Source organism: Vanacampus margaritifer, chromosome 1, assembly GCF_051991255.1.
Source record: "Vanacampus margaritifer isolate UIUO_Vmar chromosome 1, RoL_Vmar_1.0, whole genome shotgun sequence".
NCBI classification, from domain to species: domain Eukaryota; kingdom Metazoa; phylum Chordata; class Actinopteri; order Syngnathiformes; family Syngnathidae; genus Vanacampus; species Vanacampus margaritifer.
The window spans coordinates 60,038,017-60,062,623 of record NC_135432.1 but is presented as its reverse complement, the minus strand read 5'-3'; the positions used below and the strand labels follow the sequence as shown (position 1 = coordinate 60,062,623).

Sequence of the window (24,607 nt, the reverse complement as noted above, 5' to 3'; positions counted from 1 at the left end):
CAATTCAATGTTTGTTTCATGAAGATTAAAGTATTTATTTGTAAAAGTAACTTCGTCTTTTTTTTTTCCAGAATCAGACTTGTTTGATGTAAACGTTTCTTTAACCAATCAGATTTTGCTAGGTGACCCTACTAAACGCCAAGTGCTCTAAGTGTCTGCGCATGCGTGAAAATCAAGTTGTTTTTTTTTTTTATAAAAAGGTGCGCATCTCGGTGGGTTTTTTTTTTTTAGTTACCAAACATACAAACATTGTGTAAAGCAAAAGGCTTGCAATATAAGACCATACTCATCTATTTTCAGCCTTATTTTTCATTTTTGTCTCGACAATTTTACGGTACCAATTAGCGGTGCAATGATTAATCAACAACTGATTATTAAAATAATTGCTGATTATTTTTGCAAATCAATTGACTAAAATTGTCCTAATGGTAAACATTTCTGCTTCTCGACAGTTAATATCAAATTTCTGTAGTCTACCATAAACACAGACTAATTGTGTTGAATCAAAATAAAACATTGGCTTTTATGTTAGAAAATAATGGTGAACATTGCTGCTTATTTTCAGCTTTTTTCCCCCCCAATGTTCCGAATTTAAATAAAGGGATGGAAATTGTTTTTTTTATTTAAATGTTTTAAAAATCTGATTCATTAATTGATTATTGAACTAAGTGTTAGTTGCAGTCCTAGTACTCCCAAAGAGACCTTGTGACTAAGCTGTGCTCTACAAAATTGTGTAATAGTTAAAAACAATCCTCAGTCTAAAATATATAATGTCAGGCTGTTCCTTTGTGTATTCACTCAGGAACATGGTATGAGAAAACAAGACACTTGATATTAATTTTCACATTTATTAGAAACTTAAACAGGTATTTATCTCCAACCAAGCACTGTAATTGCCACGCTTATTTTTCTTATATGACCTTAAAAGTGCCAATCAGTCACTTAGACTTTTGTAGGAAGTACATAGTTACATTTTGACACAGGTAAAATGCCTCTTGCTACTAACCATTTCTAGTAATCTGTAAAAATGTACATAGATCTTGAAGCGCTTATTGTATGTACGCTAGAAAATGAGATTTGCTTGGGGTGTGGGGGGCATGGCTTGAATTTTGTGCTGCTGATTTGCGAGTCTTCCGTTTGGCAACCTATGCAACAAAACACAGCATCACCAATTTCAGAAAAGGGATAACGCTTCAATTACAATTTCACTTAAAAAGGTGCAACGTCAAACTTTGCTTCCCAGAAGCAATTTGGGGTTGTTGGGGTCTGGTGGGAAGAGGTGAGGCAGGGTGGCCATACACACTGGCTTCCCCAGGACCACCACCGGCCTGAGGTACTGAAGCTGCTTGATGGCCAGGTCCCCGCATCCAGCAAGGGCTTTGTCCAAGATGGACTTCAAGTTCCGGACAGACTGGAAGTCCCCAATCGTACCGTGGGATTTGTGAAGCACGGGATGACTGCGTCTGCTTCGGGTGAACGAGACTCCCAGCTGCTTGTTCTCTTTGACTGAACAACTGCGCCGGAAGAGGTCTCGCCGTTTGGCAACCTTTTTGTCTTTTGGGTCGGTGTCTTGTATGAACTGGAGGAAGGACACCTCGAAGCCGACTGGCTTGTACGTGTTGATGTCAAAACCGTGTGGGGGGGAGCCGAGAGGCTGGGGGCCGATCACGTTTGAAGGCTGCGCGGAGATCTCGTTCTTTCGCTTGAGAGGCTGCCGTACGGGCAGAGGAGAGGATGGAGGCTTTTCTGTCGTTTTGCCATCTTTTGACGCATCCTGAAGGCCCTCATCCCTCGGCAGGCGGACAGAGCATGACGGCGAGAGATTGATAGTAAAGTTACGAAGGAGGGGTTTTATTTGTTCCAAGGTTAGTAATTTTTCCACTTGCTTGTGACCATTCGGCGTCGCTACAACTGACTCCTCGGCGTGAGTGTTGGTACTTGGTTCTCCGTACAACACGTCATCGGCATCGACAAGGACACCGTTTCTCTCAAAGTTTAATAATTGTTCTACTGGTTTGTGATCATCGGGCGTTGCTACAACAGACTCCTCAGTGTGAGAGTTCGTACTCGATTCTCCGCACAACACGTCATCAGCACCGACGAGGACGCCGTTTCTATCGGCAGGTGGCAGCACTTCCTCCGCAAGGAATTTCAGAGGATCTGGAGGAGCCTCCTGTTGGGTTTCTGCCTTGACGGAGTGCTGTTTGACTTGTGCATCCTGTCCCCGTGAAGTCTCCGGCTCCGGCTGATTCTCCATTTTGCAAACTCCATTTGGGTTCTCTTTTCCTGCGGCGGTCGGCCTAGCAGACTTCTTCTGAATCAACTCCTCCAGCTGCTCGGCGTTGTAGATGAGCTGGTCGGCGTTTTCCTCAAGATACCCGACGGTCATGCGGTGAACCACTCTGTAATGGCGATTCAAGTTTTTATCGTACTTGAGGACAGAGTCGCAGTCTTGGACCATGCAAGGGTAGGGCACGCGCAAACAACGGTCTTGGCACATTTGTAAAGCTTCTTCATGTGATCTGAAAACAAATGTTTTGCTCCTTTTAACCGTTGACTTTTTCTTGTTTTCGATAACATCCTCAACCTCCTCCTCTGACTGGGCGGGTTGTTTCGGTTCAGGTGTTGGGGATCTGGTTGAGACGGGTGTGGCAGGGTTGGGTGGCGTTACTATAAGCTTCTTTTGGCATCCTGTAACGGATTTTTTTTGAGTGCTCTGGAGCCGTACTACCAAGGAGTCGTAATACTCACAGTGTCGATACAGAGTGTGTTTCTTCAGGGACTCCGTGTGGGTGAATACTTTAGTGCAACCCTCATACTTACACTTAATTAGCCCTAGCATCTGAGAGTGCACAACGCGGGTGTGACGCGCTAAGCTGCTTTTGAGAAGGTACGAGGCATTGCAGTTGAAAAACTGACATTTATACTGTGGTTTTGGTTCATCCGAGTTTGGAACTTGCCTTTTCTTCACGTGATCCTTTTTGACTTCGGGACTGTGTTGCACTTCTTGTTCCAACAGGAGCTGAGAGCGTTTGTAATGGTGCGTGAGCTGAAGGTGGCGCACTAGGCCTCCCTGGGTGGAGAAGGCTGCGTCACAGTTTTTGGCAACACAATGAAAGGGTTTATTGAATTTATCTAGAATATAGCATAGATTACTTTTGGCCACCAAGCGCCTTGTTCGAACCTGGAGTGTAACCCCATCTTCATCGTCTCCCTTGGGGTCATTTTCTTCCTCTTGAATCTCTGCTATATTTACAGCCAAAGGTGAAGAACAACTACTCGGGCTTTCCCTACTTTCACAGTTTTTTTTCTCTTCACGTTCCCTACTGGCCACTTCTTTTTTCACTGTAGACTTCAACTTCCGTAATGTTTTTTTTTTTGTTTTTTTAGATCCAAGACTATATTTCTCCACCAAACTGGGAGATAGCTTATGCATGCGAATATAATGGGTCGTCAACCCTTTCATTTCTCGATGACACTTGAAACACAGTTGACACTTAAAGGGCTTAAAGGACTTGTCCGTAAAACAAGTCATTCCTTTGGCCTCTTCTAACGAACGGCCGTGCATATTAACATAGTGGCGCTGCAAACTATAGCTCCGTGCGGTCCTAAAGCAACACTTTCTTACCTCGCAAGCGTAAGGTTTAATATTTTTAAGGGATTTGACGGCTCTTTCTTCTGCTATAGTTTTTTTAGGCAGCTGGAAAGATTTTTTAGAAAGCAAAACCATAGGTTGTTTTTTTACAACATCTTGAAGGGATGCATTTTCTTCTTGGATGGACTGAGGTGGCTTATTTAGCACACTTTGTGAGGACAAAGAATTGAGATCCAGACTACTTAGGCCTATGAGAATATCTTTAAGGTCATCGTCGTTATTAGAAAGGTTTGTTGTAAATGGGGGAGACGTCGTACATTCATTCCCATCTTCTTCAGGGGAGCACAGAGCTGAGAGTTGGTTTTCATCTTCCTCATTGTCTGACTCCATTTCAGTCTTGATCTTTTTGGACTTTGGACCCCACTCCTTATCATGTTTGTGATCCTTGTTCTCCAGTTTAAGGTGCTCTGGGTGGGCATGTTTTAGGTGCCTCTGGACATCTCTCGCCCGGGAGAAAGTCATACCGCACTTCTCAAATCCACAGGTGAACTTGCTTCCATCGAAACACATAGCCACCAAGGTCAGTACTGCTTTGGGTTTGGTGTTGACCGATGGTTGACAGGAGGCGGCACAACTCCCTGCGGAAGTTTCCTGGCCCTCTCCGCTGACACCACCTTCTGCATCACCTGGATTATAAACAGCAGCCCTTTCCAAATCAGCCTTGAAAACGCTCGCTTTTGCTTTCCTCTGAGCCTCAAAGTCCTTTTCAGAGAAAGTAATGTTGTGTGTGGTTAGATGCTCGATGAACTCCCTTTTGGAAAAGTAAAATTTTTTACATATAGGACCTGGGCAGGTGAATGCAGCATCCCTGAAATGCTGTGCTTCGTGGTGATAAAGTTGTGCCAGGTCTGAGTAATTTACAGAGCAGCCCTCAAGCTCACACTGGTAACTTATCTGATAGCCATGGATCTGTTTGTGCAACATAAGTTCATTGGAAGAAAAAAAGTGGGCGCCACAATCCTTCACCACGCACATGTACGGCTGCTTGCAGTAGTGAATTTTTCGATGTTTCTGGATATGGTAAGCAGAGACGAAATGGCGCCGGCAGAAGGCACACTTCTCCCGTTGCTCCCTCATCTGATGAAAATGCTGCACATTCTCATCGCCTTTATGTTCTGACTTCAAGTGCACGTATAAGTACTTGGAATGCTTAAACACCCTGGAACACCCGGTGCCAGGACAGGAATGCTCCTCTCGGTTCCGCAGACTGAAGTGCTGGTTCATGTAATCGAACGTCACATGCTCGTTGTCCATGCACTTGTCTTTGACGGTGTTGGCTTGCCGCACAATGTGCTGAAAGACTTCAGGAACATGCGTGGATTCGTAGTACACAACTAAAGAAGGGTCAACTTTGATCTCACCGGGTTCAATGTCATCATCTTCAACATTTATGTTGTTACTGTGATGAAGCCTCTCACTTTGCAAGTGACGTCTCAAATGGGGAAGAAGGTTCTTTCTGTTCCTAAACTCCTGCAGGCAAATAGGACAGGGGTGTCTGTCGTCCACCATGTGTTTTTGGGAGTGCTGTATGATTTGAATGTCAGTGAAGGACCTTGAACAAATCCGACAAAAGAGCATGGCTCTATTTGCTGCTGCTGCTTCCCCTCCATCTACGTGACATGTCTTATTATTGGGTTGCTTGTGAAGATGAAGACTTCCATTTAAACAGGGCTTGTGCTCACTTGTTTCTTTCAGTGTGTTGACTTGTAGCACGAGTGGTTTCTCACTATTTTCCTCATCACCTTCCCCTTCTGACTGGGGTTTCAACCCGAGAAGAGAGACACAGTGATACTTGAGGGCTTCCCAGTCCCAAAATTCTGGGTCAATGGGCCAGTGTTCTTTCAGCACTAGCATCAGTTCACAACGTAGCGAGTTGGGAATGACGCTGCCCTCCTGATCATACCTTTGGTCTGGGCACTGGTAGAGCTCCTGGAGGCGACTTAAGACCTGCTGGCTGGGGCCAAGCAGGAACTCTGTGAGGAGGCAGGCCCGCTGCACTTCCAGATCATTGAGGAGGCACAACAATATTTTACAGATGCCAATTCTGCTTTCCGAGTCACCATATTTTGGAAGTTGGAGTGCTTTAACACACAGCTCCACCGAGGCAGCGGTGCCCACTGCCTCTGCCTGAAACACAGGAAAATTGCAACCAAAATCAGAATCAACACAATTTAACTTTAAATCACATACTATATTTCAAACAATAAGAAAACATATTGTGGTGTATTGTATTATCACAGAGACTAGCCATTTACCTGCATATGGATGGTCAAAATATCTGTATGGTACCAATAATTTACAATATCAATATGCCAGCATCAATTAACACGGTTGCTGTGCATTGGAAACCATGTACAGTTTTGAACAAAGTTATGTTCTACTTGTTTTAATTTCTTCAGCTACATAGTTTGATGCATCGGTGATCATTTTCTTCCAATGTATTAATCATTGCGCCATTGCCCTGTCGTAATACCACAAAGAGGAAGTAAAGGGAAAAATGTTCTTCACAATAATATGTTATATGCATCACAACTAGTCTAAACGCAGCATTCTGATTAAGATTGCGTTTGTGGAATTTGAATTAAGAAGAAAAATCCACCCAATTTTATCCATCTCATGGGGTAATTTTGCCGCTTGCCGTCGAATGAAAATGATATCACAGTGCCTATGGGCTCAGGTAGCGACCGTCACAGCTCACCTCTTTTCTGGGTTTGGTCATGTGACATTTGCAAGCTGAGCTTTCCGGCACTGTGATGTCATTTTCAGTTGACAGGAAGAGGCAAAGTGGCTGCCCCACAGAAATGTAAAAAAAAAACAGGTGGATTTTTCAATTCATATTCTGCAAACACAATCAGAATACCGTGTTATTGTTGTAAATATATATATATTTTTTTACTTAACTTCCCCTTTAATATGCTGTGTTATCATGTAATTTTGCAACAGACATATTTGTATGCCTTTTAAGAATTTGCAACAGAGTATTTAAAAAAATAAAAAATAAAAATCTCACCTCTGTCTGAATTAAGCGGACCAGGTAAAGCAAATGTTGCACAGTTACAGCAATGGCACCCAGCTGAAGGCATCTTTCAAGAAAAGATGCAAGTGAAGGGTCCAGCTTCCTCTGAAGTTTATTCCATAGTTGAATCAGCTCCCTACGGATAGAAGAATGGTCGAATGAGCTATGATAGGAGTAGCAACATCAAGAGATTTATTTCCCCAAAATATTAAGTTTGTCAAAATGCTGTGTCTGGTTGGAACGGTCACTTCAACGCGAGTACAATCAATGCATCAAACATTTTTGAATATCAGATGATAGGTTCTGTAGAATTTTTTGTGTGTTAGAAAAAAAATATTTTTGCGGAATTTTTGCATGTGTAATGAATAGAAAATCTGGTCCAAATATGCCTTGAAATTAGGGTATTTTTTGTCTGCTACTCGGGAATCCCTTTGATTGGCTGAGAAGTTTAATTTAAAAACATCCGGGAAAATGATGGTACATGCTGAAAATCCGAGGGATTCTCCACGTCGACATGTCAAAATTACTTGCACTAAATTCTCTTAAGAAGCGCAAATGGCAAATTACTAGTGAGACGAGCAGCATGTGCACTAGAATAGGCCGTTAATTCTTTTCACCCCCGATTTTGTTCTTCTAGATTTAAGAGTCTTTTGAAGTGCTCATTCCCAGGTTTGTTTTTTCTTTTAAGAGAATTCCTCAAAGATGATGGCCACTTGTCACAATGCCAATAGAAGGAGCCCAATGTCCATTTTGGCCCTAGTCCTAAAAGCCAGCAATAGACTCACCAGGAGCGGTCAAGGCTGGACTGCTGGAGGTGCTGTGTCAGGAAGGTTGTGCACAAGATAAAGCCGGTATTCTCCTCCCCCTCCATATCCAAGTTGGTGGTAATCTCAAGAATATCCTTGCAGTCTTGCCTGGATATCTGTTAGGGAGAAAACATAATATGTGAACAGGGAGGTCACATAAGCAAGGAGGCGTTCCTGAAGAAAAACTGAGTAAGTATCAAAAAACAAAAACAAAACAAGGTGCATATCATGGGAAACATTGATCAGGGAAAAAATACATTTTCGGTTAAAATAAAGAAAATGTAGAAAGTCCAACCAGCCTATAAAAATGTATGTATAACCCCTTTACCTCCAATATGGCTTCTTCATTGGGAAGCAGCTGGCAAATCAGAGTGATGTATGTGTGACGAAACATAGCTTGGTTTGAGATGGCGCTGCACTCTGTACAAGCTTTTGCCAGCACCACAGCCTTGGCCACGTCGCCCATCTTCTCCAGATGCTTCACCCGCATCTCCATGAAGCCGTCGCCCTCCAAGCAGATGTATGCGTCAACTTGGCAAAGAATACATAGTACATTGATGAGCAAACTATTACAAACAGGTCAATATGATAAGATTGAAATGACTATAGTGTCACAAATGAAGTTTCTTTTAACCTTCTTGTTGGACGGTAGGCTGGCCAGAGAGGAGGGCAGCGAGGACGGGGTTGCTCCATGCGCCCCCCTCTCCGGTGATATGCAGTAAAGCTTGAAGGTCTGTACTCCCGTACTGTAACAAGGTGTCATGTGCAATCTGAAAGGAACCAAAATCCAAACCAATCATGTTAGACTAACACTTCGATAAAAGTTGTGCCTCAATTGCAGAGGAAAACATCTTCCACTTAAAGGGTTATATATTCTAGGCACCCCCACTATACGTACTTTTGATTAATATTGTGTTTGTGGAATACGTGTTAAGCAGCAAAATTGACCTGTTTTTATCTGTCTCAGGTGGCCATTTTGCCACTTGCTGTTGGCTGAAAATGACACCACAGTACCAAAATATCTCCCTGATTTTTTTTTTTTTTAAATTTGAAATCTTGTTTCCTAATACTTGCAAATCCTCATAACATACAAACACAAAAATGACAACTATGAAACAATATCAAATATGGTAGTACACATTATTTCACGTATACCTTATCTGTGTAAACAAGTTTCCTACAGTTTAATGCAAGCTATATTCGATACTTTAAGTTTTTTTTAAATTCCATTTAATATTCGATTTAAGACCAATTTCAAAATGTTCCCAGATTCCTGTTTTCCAAAATTGCTAACAGCAAAAATTATAATTTACCAGTAATCTGACGTTTCCAATCATAAAATCCTACTTGTATGTTAACGTTTTTAAAAACTTTTGAAAGTTACATTTTTAATGCCAATTAAGGCCTTGGTTTTTTTTTTTGGATTAATTGAGTCAAGGCCTTTTAAACCCTTTCGAGGATCTCAACTTAAACACTACATTAAAACAGCATAAATAGAAGTCTTACCTGAACAGATTGGTGGAATTGAACCCAGGCTTCATAAGGGATTGCATTTTGCGGAACTGACAGAAATAGTTCAAAACAGCTTCTGCATGACAAACAAGGAGAACACTAGTGTAAGTTATCTTAAGTAACTGGTGTAATTTATCATAAGTAACTCATCAGCCATAAGTGAAATTATTTTCTGCGTCAATACCTGGAAAAACTACTATAATGTTTGCTGAGAGAGCTGCGAAACTGCATGTCATTGATGAATGGTGTTTGACAATAAAGGACTTTTTTATCTTTAGAAAAATGCACATTCTTTCCCACAAAACAGTAGACACCCTTGAACAGTGATTCCCACACTTGAGCTTGTCTGTGCCCCGTCCATTAAATGGTAATTGAGAGTTTGCAATGCAGCATGATTTTGTACCATAAACTAATTCATGGCAGGTATTATTTGTATTTTTTTTTCATTTTGAACTACTTGCGGCTTCTTCAAAACACAACTACGCAGCCCAATGTGGAATTGTAGTAGAGTAGACTAAGAGTGTCGTTTTTTTATTGGCCCACAAGTGGCATATTCTAAAAATGAAACTAAATTCTGCCCACATTAGAACACTAAACTGTCTTGTGCTTCTTACTTTCGACACTCGGTGTAGAAGTCAGGAGAGGAGGAGGACACGAAGTAGAGAGCGCGGTATGTGAAAAGTAAAAATAAGATTGTGTGCTTTCAAAACAACTAAGCTTGGACAGTAAGTGATAAATTTGTCTTGCCGCCATTGTGCTGTCTGTCATTGATTAGAATGGTACGAAACCTAGGCGGGTGCTAGGCGTTCAAGTGCGTTAATATATTTGTTCTCAAGTTATTTAACCTTTTACATTGGTTAATAATGCCTAAAAATAAAATAACAGATGAAGTGAGGACAAATCAATAGTATCCATTTGTGAAAAACTCAATTCACGTCATGTCCGTAACCACAAGTTTCATTTTTCATTGGAACAATTGCACTCACAGAGCTAGCCTCTTCAAAACAAGAGTCACTCGGTCCGACTCTGCGGTGAGGTGTGAGCGAGCGGCGGCGAAGCAGTTAATCGACAGGCAGTAGACCTCGAGAAGAGGAAGTCCATGCTCGATAGAGTTTCTGCTGCCAGCATAATGCATAAGTGCCTGGGGAGAAAAATACAGAGTTAGTTACTAGCACGGCATTTGTTTTCCCTTTAGAACAATCATAATCAGGTGAGATTTACAAGGTTTTTCCACCTGAGGGGAAGGGGAGATGCTAGACTAAATCTGATTGATCCCACTTGACACCGTCTGGTTTTGAGGTGCTACTGATTAAGCCCGAGGGGGCTGACAGTGAAGGGAAATGAATAACCCATACAAACTGTCAAATACATTTTGCCAATCGACGAATCAGATTAAAAAGTTTCCATTTCCATCAATGCATTCAAAAACAGGACATTATTTCAAATTGACAGTGTAGAAATTGCAAAAATATATTAATTATCAATTTTCAAAGTAAAAGCAAAAGGTTTATTTTTGATTCAACACAAAGATGATCAGTCTACTTTCACGAGGGATGTAACGATATCAAAACATCACGATACGATACATATCACGATATGAACCTCACAGTACGACAATTTATCACGATATTGAGGGGACATTGGCGATACAAAAAAAGCTCACAATAATGTGTAAAAACTCACGATATTATAAACAACACAAATTAAATTTAACAAAGGCTCATATTGGGGTGGGGTGGAGGGAGAAGCACAATATTGTTTGTTTACATAATAACAGCAGTGACGGAGAAATAGGCTTGGCAATGTCGTCATGTGCTCCTATTGGCTCAGCACCGCAAAGAATCATGGATCTATGTAGTTCACAATGCTGCTGAGGCGGGCCAAATATTTTTTTGTTTTGTTTTTTTACGGCATTGTTGAAAAATATTTGCAGGTATGACTGATTTAGAGGAGTGATAAAGTGGTCTAAACATTCCTAATTAAAATTTAATTGCACTAATAAACTAACCACCAGAGGGTGCTAGCACTGCACAAATGGAATATAACCTCACATTTTTAATGGATGTGCTGCTTTTAATATCGAGACATGACGACACTGATATGTGGCGCTTTTAATATCACGATATCGCCGCTATTATTGCATCCCTAACTTTCTCTGCATATTATTTTCTTTCTAATCTCCCAAAACAATTTACTCATTCACTTCTTCTGCTCCATGTTATTTTGGTGATATTGTGGAATTTCAAACAGGAACAACAATTTCAGTTCTTTTCATATGTCATTTTCAATACATGTTCAAATTAGAGAATTCAATCATTCATTTTGTTTTAACCAACAACACAGTGTCAACTATTTATCCCCCCCTTTAAATAGGCGGACACACCTTGGTTGAACATGTCCTTGTGGTCAAATTATGATATTTTTTTCTTTCTAGGGGTACCATCATTTTTTGTCCAGGGTTGTTGCACAAGTTTGTTTTTTCAAAATAATTCTGGTGAACCATAATTCAAAAGCAATATCTTATTTAAATTAAAAATAGATATATAAATAATTGTGTCAGATTCAAGCTATTTAAACATGTGCCACCATCGCGCAGGCTGGTGAGCTTGTTATAACACCACCACACCAATACCACATCCCAGGTGCCAGACACACACCCTTGCAGGTTGGGTGTCTACAGGGAGCTTTGATTAATTCCCCACCGTCTATTTATGGCACACCCACAAAGGGGGGGCTTCCTAAAAGGATCTCAGCCCAGGAGATTTGCGTGGGTATACTAATTACATTGAGACTACTTGGGCTCTTTGCACAAATCCACTACTTCCTAAACTCAGTAGTAAGTACCACTTCCTTCCTTTCCTGTTTTTCATGATTGGACAAATTGATTAATCCAGGTGTGCTTGACCTCAGTAACCATAACGACAATGGCCAGACACACCTGGATTAATCAGTTTGTCAATTCATGAAAGACAGGAAACAAAGGAGTGGTGTTAAATTCAGGAAGTAATAAGGGCAATAATCGACTGATACTCATGACATCCTCTTCTCTTGATCGAACAAATTGATGCTACATGAACTTGTTTTATGGATTTCTGCGTATGTCAAGGCAAACACCCTCCCACCTCTTTTTCACTTCTGTTCCTTGTTCAATTTACTGTATATGACCGCTTTTACTTTTGAGATTCCTACATGATCCTTTGAACAACACTAACAGTTTTGACTCAGTCATGATCAATATTACCATTGTCCCCCTTTTTACATGACATTTATTGCACTACAGTTTCAAAGATTCCCCCCATGTTCATATATCATGTTCACACTTGTAAATCTAAAATTAATTTGTGAAAAATTGGTTACATTTATCTTGGAATAGCCTCGGTGTAAAAACTTTGAAGCATCTGCACAAGAGAATAAAAAAAAAAATTGAAGTATTTTGTGTATATATTTTTTACTTTAGGGAAAGTATCATTTTTTTGTAGTCAAATTAAATACAATGATCAAATTTGACCAGAATATTATGTCAGGGTTAATCAAATTAAACACACACACGTCGCCCCGCCCCACAACATTAATGTGCAATTATGAATGCACAACACACTACTGTAATATAAATTGGCGTGCGGCTGAGCTTCTGCAAACACTAAACATGCATCGAGTCGGATAACCATTTAACACGATTCTACGGTGTTAGCATCATTCGAACTATTTGCTAGTGGCCAAACAATATACGTTCGCCAGCGATCTCAGAGCATCCCCACTATCTAGAACCACCTCGCCCCCTCTGAGGAAAACAACCCAAACTGAGCTAGCGTCATGCTAATGATAGCATCCAGGTTTCACGCACTCGTTACCTGACAAAAGTTATCGCAGTAGTCCGCGGACGACGCCACGGACAATTCCTGTTGCCTGAGCCCATCTTCGAATGCCCTCAGTGTAGCCAACAAGGTTTCCATTGCAACCAGCGTGTCCTCGGCCATGTCCAGGCCCCGTTCGCTCCATTCGTACTGTGGATCGCCGTTCCTCTCCGCCATCTTCCCTCTGCTCTACAGCGCGTATGCACTAGAGCAGTCTGACACCGCCTTCTTTTCTTCTTCTTTGTGTTTAATCGCGATTTGCTAATTATCATAGTGTATTACCGCCACCCATTGACCAGCAATGATTACGGCATTAATGGACAACCAGGGGGTCACCAACCCTTTTGAACCCGAGAGCTACACAATTTGATACACACTTAGGAAATCACATTTGTTTAAATGACATTTATATGTTATTAGTAATAATTTATGCTATTCTGTCTCCATGAGAAGAAACTGATCATGTTAAAGAGTGATCTGTAGTAAATTGTGTTTGTGTGGCCTACTGATGAGCAGTCAAACGCATATAAAAGGTGGCTGTAATTCAAAGCACAGCAGTGGGAGACACATTTTTCGTAAATTGAAATATTATTGTTTTCTTTTTAGCAGCGGCGCTCGACGCCCTCTACAGACACGTCATGGTTACGCTTTCTTTCGACCCGGAAGTAAATGAGTTCACTCCTTCCAGGCTACACGTGTGAAAGGTAAGCAAACACGAAGACGATGACGCCAAATAAACGGCTCTATTATGAAGAAACACGTTGTTATTAGGCTTCGTCGCATCATAAAGAAAACGACAGAACTTGGCCAGTGATATTTCAAACTTGAAAGATTGCGCAGATTGACTCTTATAGTCGCCGTACTCAACGCTTGATAACGATTAATCCCTATGAGCATGAATTGAAAAAATGTTCCTAGTGTTGGCCATATGAAGTCGATTTCCACTGCTGGCCAAAACCTTTAAATGTGATGGAGATTTTTGCAGTCTCCCACCAGTGTCCCCTTGGTAATAATCACTAAAATTAAAACACTATAATAAGATATTTTGGGGTTAATTAATGTAATTTGTTTATGGTTAACAATATGGTACACAGTAAAACATCCAATATATGTTATTTTAAAACTTTATATTATTGTTTACAAAAGCTGGGACAATTATCTTGTGCTTTATAAATAAAAAAATATCCATCCAGCTGTCCATTTTCTTCTCTTCCATTTCTTCGAGGTTGAGTCACCATATTTTTTCCCAAATATTGACTTTGATATATGCACCGTTACCTCTCCTTGACAGTGTGTGTGTGTGTGCCAGTTTTATGTTCTGTGAGGTGTCATGTCACTTTATCAAACCAGCGGGTGGCAAAGTTGGGAACAAACCAGCCTGATTGTCTTTACTTGTGTACCGGCCAAAATCCCAAGTACTACAATTACAACTTAAGTCGGACTAGAGCCAAATCTTGTGACTTGATTCGGCCACCTCAGCTATTATGTTTTACTCACCTTATTACATTTGTCATTACAGCCCATCGGTCTAACTATGGGGAAGTCCAAACAAACAAGAAACCACAATAATGGCAAAAAGAAGAACATCGCAAAGACATGGAAGACGAAGCGGAGGACAAAAGACTTGGATGAGATCCATTCAGACATGAAGCCTGAAATCGCTGCCAAACTGCTTCATCAGGAGGTGGACTATGATGTGACAGGATGTGCACAGCACTACTGTTTACACTGCGCGTAAGTGAACAACCGTCCTACTCACCGTCGAGGTAAAGCTTGAGGACTTTTCAGTCACTTAGATAATATTGAAGGAGACATATTTTGTTTTAGTTTTTCATACTTTACAATAGTTTAAAGGTGTGTGAGTATTTATGAGACATGCATTTGACATGTCCTGATGCAGAATTATAGCATATTTTATGCATTCTATTTCATGTCTTGCTGGAAACTACGCTACGACGCTTACTGGGAGGGTTAGCACATTGGGCTAGTGGTTTGCAAGTCTGCCTCACAATGAAGAGTTTCTCTGTGTACTGTAACACTTCGGCTTCCTAACAGATTCCAAAAATGTTCCTGTTAGGTTAATCGAAGACTCTTTAATTTCCCTTGAGTGTGAATGGGTGTTTGTCTATACAGTATGTATGTATGTATGGGTGTACTGTAATCTCACCAAAAGTCACTTGATCTGCAACTCTTTTGTTGGGTAATAATACTGCCTTTTTGTCTTGCAGGAGATATTTTGTGGATATGAAATCTTTGAAAGACCACTTCAAGACTAAAGTCCACAAGAGAAGGTAAGGCTATGGTTGGTTTTGCATGCATTGGAATATGCAGTATTTGGACACTGAGCCTGGTTTTCCTCCAAACCAGGTTGAAAGAACTTAAGGAGGAGCCCTACACCCAGGCAGAGGCAGAGAGAGCGGCTGGGATGGGCTCCTACATCCCTCCAAAGGTCATGGAGGTCAAGACGCAACAAGTGGAAGAAGATATGTGCTGAAACACTCCTTCTCCGAGAACTGATATTTGACTTTACGAAAACCTGAAAGCCAAAAATGCACATCGCTAAATTGTGTGTTTTTGCAGCCAGCTCTTTCATAAGTGGCTGAATATAATCAGCAACATGGACGCAATGCTTTATTCTAGGTAATGCACAGTGTGTTAAACTGTGGCGAGTGGTAATAAAATCAGAGTCGGACGGCCTTTACACAAGCCTAATAAACTGGTGTTCTTTTTTTTTTTAAATTTGTTGCACACATAACACATGCTAAGTTTAGACTCCATGTCCGTGTTTTATTTAAAACAGTAGAACAATATACCGTGAGAAAAATACATACATTATTGGGACTGTAAATTGAATATATAAGTCAGTAGTTTCGGCCTATGTAGATTTTTTACAGCCTTTGCGCTTTACTTGGATTCATTGGTATTAATCGCTACATTTGAAAACTGATAACTGCACTTTTTTACTCCTTTGTCAAAATAGGATTGTTACTTTTTAAAACCTGACATAAATACAGGTAAATTCATGTTTGGGCTCTCCCTGGCTCAGATTTAGACACCGCAATTGAGAGGAGCCAGATGAAGTGGCTCGGGCATCTTTAGGGATGCTGCCTGGACGCCTCCCTGGTGACGTGTTCCGGGCATGTCCCATTGGGAGGAAGACCCAGGACACGAGAGACTCACCTGGTTTGCTTGGGAACGCCTTGGGATCCCTCATGGGGAGCTAGACGAAGTGACTAGGGAGAGGGAAGCCTTGAGAGTCTTCCCTGCTTCAGCTCCTGTCTCTGCGACCTCAGATAAACAGAAGAGAATGAATAGATTAATTTCTTCACAATATGAGCACTAATTAATAATAAAAGGAAACTGTCTTGTGTGTAGATGTTTATTTTTATTTTTTACACACAAGTATTGGTCTGTTTCCCCAGCTACAGTACCAAAGAACAACTGTAAGACGCTGCAGATTCTGGCAGACTAACATATAATTTAAATTGTTTAACAGAGCTTCCTGGGAGGAAAAGAAAATAACAGAGCAAGTAGACAAGAGCCGACCCCTTTTAAAAGCCTCGGAAATACTAGCTAAATTATTAAACCCACTGTGATTACATTTCCGAAAATTTGGTTTCAAAATAAAATAAAATATGCAACTCTTCTCATGTATATTTTATTTTTGAAAAGACCGAAGTGAAACTTCCGGGTTGTCGTGTGTTACACTTGAAATCTTGACACATTCTGCGCTCAATCCTCCAGGGATGTGCGGCTAATTTGCTAGCGGTTATCTGGCAACTTCATCCCCCTGAAAGGACGTTCCTGTCTTGCGTTGAAGACAGCAGCGTAGCCGTTCACTCTGCATAGAAAGAAGTCTGTGGGAAGATTATTATTTTTTGGATGTTATCATCCGATCGACATGCCGTCGTGTTAGGAGGGGATGGCGGCGGACGTGCATAAAGAGACCCGCGAGGAGAAGCGCTACGACAGCCAGAACGGTCAGCAGACTCGGGGCTCCCTCTCCAGGATTTCCACACGGACTTTTACCCTGCTCCTGGTTTTTGCTGTTCCTCTTCTGGCTTGGGGTGTCAAGTACTATCAAGAAGCCCACCTTCTGAAGCGACACGTGAGCTAAAATCATAATCCAAAATTAACAGCCACATTTGCTGTAGCGATTTAAAAAAAAAAAATATATATATGTACTGTACAGTCTATATAACCGGTACTACTTACAAATACAACTCAAGCATTCACACAGCTCACATTTATTAAAGCCGAAGAAGGGGGGCGATAATATGTTCTATGTTTACATTGTGACCCGATTTATCTCATATCTAAGCATATCCTTGTGGACTATGAATCCACCCGGTTTTAGGGACATTCTTAAAAAACAAAAAAAACGTGATCAATCACCCCCTAAATTCAGGTGCAATATCTGTACTCATGCTCACTGCAGTTCAGCCTCTTAAAATATTAGAATGATTACCCCAATATTTATGATTTTATGGACATTCAACCTTTTCCTCCTCATCATAGGCACTCCCCATAGAGAAAAAAGCTTAATATCACTTGTTGGGTGGTCAAGCACTCCAGAGACACAATGTTCTATACGAGCCATTAAAAAGGTAAATTTTCTATCACATGTCCCCCTTAATAAAAATAAGCCCATAGCCAGGAAATGATGTGTGACCCAACTGCCTCGAGCCACAAACCATTTTGGCTTTTGCCATCTAGTTTGGTGTTGAAACCACATCTGCAGTTAGTTCAGCCATTGTGCTTTTACAAGTAGGGTGTGTCTTTTAGTCATCCCAGCTGGCAAAACTCAATGTTTGCTCTCAATTTCGCTCCCCCTGCTGCCACCCATTGTGTATCTGGCAGTCAACATGTGTCTGAGACACGGCTTGACTGAATGGAACATATGCAAAGAATCTGTGGCCTCCGGGCAGATCTTTTCCACTCGTTCCTTACAGTTTCTGCAAAATGTGTTGTTAAAGCAGTAACCCAGTTTTGTCGCAGCACACATTGACAATGAAATCACTCCACTATGTCTAATGAATGTGAACCCCCCCCCACCCCCACTCTTTAGGAGGAGAGTGTGCGAACTCTGGGCGCCGAGGGGCTTTTTCTCTTCTCCTCTTTAGACACCAACCATGACCTCTATCTCAGTCCGGAGGAGTTTAAAGCAGTTGTGGAGAAACTCACAGGTAGCCCACACTTAGCATTTCTGTTACATCCTGTAATGATCAATGACACCTTCCTCCATTTTGTCTTCCACAGGGATTACACCTCCGGGGGACATTGACGATGAGGTGATTGAAGACCCAGATGGGGAGACTTTAACACTGGAGGCCAACATGGAGCCTCTTCTTATGGACTCTATGACAAAAAGCAAAGATGGCTTCCTTGGGGTAAGAGCAAAACCAGCAAAATGATCTCTGATCAGAATTTGTTAAAATACTCTAGACAGCATGGCTATATACATTTTGACATATCACTGGAGTCTGTACCTGCCAAATGGTCACTTTTCCGGAGACACCAAAAACATCACGATTGTTCAACCGTTAACATAGAGCATCATTTTCAACAATTAAAATTGGTCAATAATGTGTAATAAAATAACACCCACACTTGTGGACTAACAGATAGTAAAGATTTATGAAAAAAATGTGCAATTGACCAAATTGCAGCATAGGAAGTCAGGCTCTCACTGACAGATGACAATCAGCTGTAAATGTTTGCAAATTTGTTGATAAGGATAGTTGATGTTGCAGGTTTCTCACAGCTGTCTGAGTGGTCTGCGCTCGTGGAGGAGTCCAGCCGTGCCTTCCTCTTCCTTCTTTGCCAGCCAGTTTAAGGTCTTCCTCCCACCGAAGAACAAGCAGGAGGTAGGAGACACATGGTGGGTGATCCCCAGCGAGCTCAACATCTTCACGGGTTACCTGCCCAACAACCGCTACCACCCTCCTACACCGAAGGGCAAAGAGGTATTTTTTTTATTTTTTAGGAATTATGCTCACTTTGAGTGATATGAATGTTAGATGTTGCGCTCTTGTTCCCACTGCAGGTTCTCCTCCACTCGCTGCTGTCCATGTTTCACCCTCGACCTTTCATAAAGTCTCGCTTTGCACCGCAGGGCGCCATCGCGTGCATACGTGCCAGTAACCACTTTTATTACGACATCGTATTCAGGTGAGGAGAAACACAGTATGATGTCAAACGGGTTTTGAAATGTTTTCTCATTCACAAAAAACATGGGAAGTTAATTAAAGGTGGAGTTTTTGTTAGCAACATGCAATGATGAAAGTGCTGTATTATGATAAATAGTCACAGAGAACCAGAGGTGGCAAATCCAAGTTCAAAGTAAAAATCCTGCCACAGTTTGGCTTTAGCTCCAGGTGCTAGCTAGCAAGTTCCCGAGTTAGCTCCCCGGGTGCTTGGTTACCTGCTAGGGAGCTAGCTCGCTAGCTAGCACAAAGGGCTAAAGCCAAACTGTGGCAGGGTTTTTACTTTCTGGACCTGGAATTTGCCACCTCTGAAGAGAACACTGTCCAGCTTCGACAAAATAGCAGCCGTGGCAATACCAAACTAGCATTAGCGCTGTAAACAAGCCAACATTGGCCACAGCTGCTATGCTAGTAGCACGACTAATTCGTAACAAATGTTACTATGACACTACATTAATCGGTTTTAATTTTCATTTTTTGGGGATTGTACAAACAATTAAAAAGTCTAAAAGAGGTGATAAACAGCGGGGATGAGCATTTCTTTGGAATGAATTCTGAGAAAATGCATTCTAAAGGACTCTGCTCAGTTCAAGTATAATACATTAGGGCATTTACATAGGGCATAGTAAGCCAGCGTTTTTTAACCCTTAGAGAGCCAAGGCATAATATTTCACTTTTGTAAAAATGCCAAGGCATACCACCCAAAAAAATTCACAAAAGTGGGTAAATGGCTTAATTATGTACCTTGCGCCATCTAGGTGAAGACCATTTAATCGTCTTGCCTGCCTGTCAATAATTTCTAGATGTTTACAGACATTCACGTATAAATTGCATTAGGGAGTCAAGTCAGATTGATCCACTTTTAAAAAATAACAGACCTAGACAAAAGTGTTGCATGGGTTGAAATAAACAACAGAGATAAATAGAAAATACAAAAGCACAGATAGAAAATTTGTCTGATTTAAATTCCAATGAATAAGTCCCAAGATGACGCTTATAAAGACACGCAAACTTCACGTCTTCTGTTCATCCCAAACAGGATTCACGCAGAGTTCCAGCTCAACGACGTTCCCAACTTTCCCTTCTGGTTCACGCCCGGCCAATTCACAGGCAATATTGTCCTTTCCAAAGACGCCTCTCACGTGCGACACTTTCACCTCTACGTCCCCAGTGACAAGTAAAAGCTCTCTTCAGATGCACAACATAACTCAGCATTTTAGCAGAGAATTTTCAGTTTGCCTTTCCCGTTTTTGTCACAGGTCTCTGAATGTGGACATGGAGTGGCTGTATGGTTCCAGTGAGAGCAGCAACATGGAGGTGGACATAGGGTACCTACCACAGGTAAAGCATATCCAGATACTTAGTGTCTCTTTTATAGTATTATTTTATACACAGTATTTCCCAACTTTTATTGAGGCAGGGCACCTGTTTTCATATACAAAAAAAGAGAGTCAAATCTCACAAAAAAAACAAGTCACAAAAAGTATGAAATAATGATGATGATTTACTCACAAAGTGACTTGCCCAGTGTGAAACCTGAGAATGGTAAGGAAAATAACACACTGCGATCCGCCCTCGCAGCACATACACGATGAATGGCTTCGTTGACCGCGTGCTTCCTTTTGCCAAGTGCAGTGTGAAAAGGCCTTGGCAATATGGGACAACCATTTCATTAAGATTTCCTCTTCGGCAATTGAATCCACATTAACGTTACATGTCGTCGCGTTCCACAGCTGGAATTGCAGTCCACCGGGCCGTCCATTCCCTCCATCATCATGGACGAGGAGGGCAACGTCATCGACAGCCGAGGCGGCAGCGCCGAGCCGATCCGGTTTGTCTTTGAGGACATCGACTGGAGCGCGGAGATTGATCGGAAAGAAGCCGCGCGTCGCTTGGAGGTCACCCTCTATCCCTTCAAGAAGGTAAACGTGGTGTTGTCGTCGTGTTGTTCCACATGCTGCTTCATTGCTAACGGTGGGCTGCACTACAGGTTTCCTACCTGCCTTTTTCGGAGGCCTTCCAGCGAGCCGAGGCCGAGAAAAAGTTGGTGCATTCCATACTGCTTTGGGGAGCACTAGACGACCAGTCCTGCTGAGGTGAGAAACTCGATTGACAAGCACATGAATGCAATTATAGTTATAGAAGGCAGGTTCTTGATTTATGAAAGAGTTCTATTCTTACTTTTTTCTGAAGGACCAAGGAAAAAAATTAAAGCTAGTCTGTGGCAATGAAGTCATTGCAATGCCAGAAATTATACAAACCATCTAATTAAAATGCTCTGATGTCATTAGTTATATTGCTCATAACCCCTCAGTGGGATACAGTGGAACCACTGAATACGTACAATTTAGAGCAATTATGTATCTAAAGTTAGACAACACTTCTCAACAAGACCCTCATATTAGTAAATATTTTCAGTTCTTAAGTGGTAATCTTATTTTTGCACTTGCGTGAAAATATATGGTTAAAGAGCAAAACATCCAACCTCAAAAACAAAACATTATTTTGTTTCCAAGACTTTGACGGTAGCTAACTAACGATGGAGTGATGATGTGACTACTGCCAAAAACAATTTGGGGCAAGATTATCTGCTCATACTCAGCCAAATGCCTTAGAACTCATTGGACGGCGCTTCACAGTGCAGATGGACAATGACCCAAAGCATACTGCGAAATCACTTGAATCCAATTGAGCATGCATTTCATTTGCTGAAGGTAAAGTGCCCCAAGAACTAGCAGGAGCAGTAGAGGCCTGGCAAAGCATCACCAGGGATGAAATCTAGCATCTGATGATGGTCTATGCCAGGGGTGCTCAAGTTCGGTCCTCGAGAGCACCTATCCAGCCTGTTTTCCACGTTTCCCTCCTGCAGCACAGCTGAATCTAATGATCAGCTCATCAGCAAGCTTTGCAGAAGCCTGATAACGATCCTGATCATAAATCAGGTGTGTTAGTGGAGCGAAACATGGAAAACAGGCTGGATAGGGGCTCTCGAGGACCGAATTTGAGCGCCCACCCCTGGTCTCTGCATTCCAGACTGGTTGATGTCCCAATATTTATGGATCTGACTGACAATAGCAACTCTGTGCATTCAAAAATAACCAATTGCTTATATGCAGTGTTGGAATGTATCTTGGTGGCATCTGCATGTGTCTCATATCTTATGTGTGGTCTGTAGGTTCCGGGCGAACTCTCCGGGAGACCGTCCTGGAAAGTTCGCCCGTTTTGGCTTTGCTCAACCAGAGCTTTGTGAACAGCTGGTCTTTGGTTAAACAGCTGGAGAACATGCAGGTGAGAACTCCTTCAGGTACACGATAGCTGAATAAAATCACATCTTCAATCACTACACTGCCATTTAAAGGGGACTCATTATGCATTTTTTTTTCACAGTCTGGTTTGCGTTTTGGACAAAATGTGACAATCATCAAGAAGATAATTTTACACAGTATTTCTTGTTTGGTTGAAATTAGCCTGTTTTGAGGGGCGGCACTGTCTTTTGCAAGGGACAGTAAAACACCGCCTCAAATACTGTTAGGCCAATCAATGGCTTGTCTGGCTTTCGTTACCATGACAACAGGTAGGCCCTGGCCTTTGAGACAAGAGTGACTTTTGTACTAGCACAAGTGCAGAACAGCTCTCTCAAGTTTAAATGAACGAAATAGTGAAAACTAAAATTGGGGGAAAAAATGGTTGACAAAATGAAATGAAAAAAATATATCTATTAATAACTGAAACCACAGTTTACCATCACAAAATTAACTAAGCCTGATTATAATTAGAAAGAAAAAAAACTAAAACAAAGCATAAAAAAACTAAGACACCTGTGAAAGCTAGTTTAAAAAAAAAAACTAAAAACTAAATACAATTTTAATTAAAAATAATAATTAAAACAATATATAATGAAAAATCCCAAATTTAAATCAAAAAGGCAATTTTCCATAATATGTCAAATTTAAATAAAAAAGGCAATTTTCCATAATATGTCCAATTTAAAACAAACATTTGTGTTCCTCTGCTCCAGGCTGATGAGCATAGCCCCGCCCTGAGCGAAAAGGCCCGCTTGCACCTTGACAAGTACACTTTCCCTGTGGAGATGATGGTCGCCCTTCCCAATGGAACCATTGTAAATAACTTCACACTCTTTAACGCTCGAGACACAAATGCAATGAGCAGAATTAGCCAAACGAGACTAAAGTCTTCTCATCTGTAGGTCCATCACATCAATGCAAACTTCTTTCTGGACCAGACGTCCATGAAGCCCGACGAGGGCGAGGAGCAGGAGGGAACCACTTTCAGCTTCTCCGGGGGGTTTGAAGACCCCTCCACTTCCACTTACATCAGTTTCCTGAAGGAGGGGCTGGAGAGGGCTAAGCAGTACCTGACACAGTAGAGCATGTGCGGATGTATTTGTATATGTGAGTGTGTGTGATTATAGTATATTTAAGTCATCTGGAAATTTAACGCAAAAGTTGAATATCAAAGTGTAGCCTCCGGGCGCCACTCAGCAGTTTGTGACGGCGCCGCTCTGAAAGCTCTTCTGGGGCCGGGCAGAACCTGATGATAGTTGCTGATGAAGCGTTCCAGAGGAAACGCCCCAATCTTACTCCCCTCTTTCGGGACTGACACAGCAGGAAAAGTCTTGACATGTTTGTGGCACACAATATGTGGTCAGAATATTCAGCAGCTTTCTGAGCATATTTGATAACTTATGATAATGTGTTTTCTTTTAGTTGCATATTTTGTCTTTGTCATTTTTTTTCTAAGTCTACCACTACACCAAAGAATTGTTATAATTTGTAACGGTTGACTCGCAACTTAAGAGAAACTGTTGCAAATCAGTCCGACAAGCTGCCTGGTCCTCCTTGATTCACTTCTAAGAGGAACCAAAACAAATTAGCTAACGGCAAAGTGACACTATTTGCCAATTGTTGTCCTCCTAATGGTCCGAATTATTGGCCTTATTTCCTGTTACAAAAAAAAAAAAGATGGAAATGTGTTACTGATTTCAATTTGTCATATTTTGTTTCACCCTGAGCAGTGGACAAATTGCCCAGATCTATTGCTAATTCCTGTTAAAGAGAAAAATCATAATTTAACAGGAAGCACTGTGATTCTGTAACTACATAACTTTTTGTACAAGACAATTTTTTTTAAAAAAAAGGATGGTGTAATCTGTTAACACACCATATGCACATTAACGTGTCTTCTTTTTATATATATAATAAAATGTCTGCCTCGAAGGATAATGCTGACAGAGACATTGATTTAAAATAGTTGATAATTAGTCAATAACTTCAGAGCATCAGAGGTGACTAATATTTTGCTTACCTTAACTAGCTACATGCGAGGTGCAAAATATTAGCAACACACCTCTGACACTGTCCAATTCTATTCCATTGTAAACTTAAACCATATTGTTAGTGTTACCTACGGAAATTCAAAAGTGAGCATAAATTAATTTTGAGGGAAAAAAATACTTCTCTTGTACCGAACCTAATATTGTAGCTGGTGAGTAAAATCGAAACTTTAATCCACACCCCAAAAAAAAAAAAAAAAGCTTT

The 24,607-nt window shown here is 41.2% G+C and overlaps 3 protein-coding genes across 6 annotated transcripts; 2 read left to right on the top strand and 1 right to left on the bottom strand.

The window, feature by feature from the left end:
- Positions 1 to 834: 834 nt before the first annotated feature.
- Positions 835 to 13,076, bottom strand: rlf (RLF zinc finger). Its single transcript, XM_077558905.1, has 8 exons — positions 12,841 to 13,076; positions 9,976 to 10,130; positions 8,984 to 9,065; positions 8,112 to 8,247; positions 7,806 to 8,008; positions 7,457 to 7,593; positions 6,666 to 6,807; positions 835 to 5,782 (listed from the first exon to the last, which is right to left on the bottom strand). The coding sequence occupies exons 1-8, from the start codon at positions 13,018 to 13,020 to the stop codon at positions 1,226 to 1,228; spliced, it is 5,592 nt and encodes a 1,863-aa protein (XP_077415031.1). The 5' UTR covers positions 13,021 to 13,076; the 3' UTR covers positions 835 to 1,225.
- A 361-nt stretch (positions 13,077 to 13,437) lies between these two features.
- On the top strand, positions 13,438 to 15,559 carry znf593 (zinc finger protein 593). Of its 4 annotated transcripts, none has more exons than XM_077558916.1 (4): positions 13,438 to 13,547; positions 14,363 to 14,577; positions 15,072 to 15,134; positions 15,211 to 15,559. In XM_077558916.1, the coding sequence occupies exons 2-4, from the start codon at positions 14,378 to 14,380 to the stop codon at positions 15,335 to 15,337; spliced, it is 390 nt and encodes a 129-aa protein (XP_077415042.1). In that variant the 5' UTR covers positions 13,438 to 13,547; positions 14,363 to 14,377; the 3' UTR covers positions 15,338 to 15,559. The 4 variants fall into 4 exon arrangements, with proteins under 4 accessions (XP_077415042.1, XP_077415067.1, XP_077415059.1 ...); XM_077558941.1 differs by lacking the exon at positions 13,438 to 13,547 and adding an exon at positions 13,575 to 13,649; XM_077558933.1 differs by lacking the exon at positions 13,438 to 13,547 and adding an exon at positions 13,703 to 13,849.
- Positions 15,560 to 16,575: 1,016 nt separating this feature from the next.
- selenon (selenoprotein N) lies at positions 16,576 to 24,292 on the top strand. The gene is made up of 12 exons (XM_077558862.1): positions 16,576 to 16,951; positions 17,912 to 18,029; positions 18,103 to 18,233; positions 18,597 to 18,809; positions 18,890 to 19,014; positions 20,089 to 20,226; positions 20,309 to 20,390; positions 20,783 to 20,971; positions 21,040 to 21,145; positions 22,225 to 22,337; positions 23,068 to 23,169; positions 23,257 to 24,292. The coding sequence occupies exons 1-12, from the start codon at positions 16,766 to 16,768 to the stop codon at positions 23,434 to 23,436; spliced, it is 1,683 nt and encodes a 560-aa protein (XP_077414988.1). The 5' UTR covers positions 16,576 to 16,765; the 3' UTR covers positions 23,437 to 24,292.
- Positions 24,293 to 24,607: the final 315 nt, after the last annotated feature.

What these genes read in the sequence shown, in the direction of transcription:
- rlf (XM_077558905.1), bottom strand. Translation starts at nt 13,020, where the DNA reads ATGGCGGAGAGGAACGGCGATCCACAGTACGAATGGAGCGAACGGGGC. An exon ending in AATTCCACCAATCTGTTCAG is followed by an intron (nt 8,248 to 8,983) that starts GTAAGACTTCTA and finishes GGTTCCTTTCAG; the next exon opens with ATTGCACATGACACCTTGTT. An exon ending in ATGAAGAAGCCATATTGGAG is followed by an intron (nt 7,594 to 7,805) that starts GTAAAGGGGTTA and finishes TCTCCCTAACAG; the next exon opens with ATATCCAGGCAAGACTGCAA.
- znf593 (XM_077558916.1), top strand. Translation starts at nt 14,378, where the DNA reads ATGGGGAAGTCCAAACAAACAAGAAACCACAATAATGGCAAAAAGAAG. An exon ending in CACTACTGTTTACACTGCGC is followed by an intron (nt 14,578 to 15,071) that starts GTAAGTGAACAA and finishes TTTGTCTTGCAG; the next exon opens with GAGATATTTTGTGGATATGA. An exon ending in ACTAAAGTCCACAAGAGAAG is followed by an intron (nt 15,135 to 15,210) that starts GTAAGGCTATGG and finishes CCTCCAAACCAG; the next exon opens with GTTGAAAGAACTTAAGGAGG.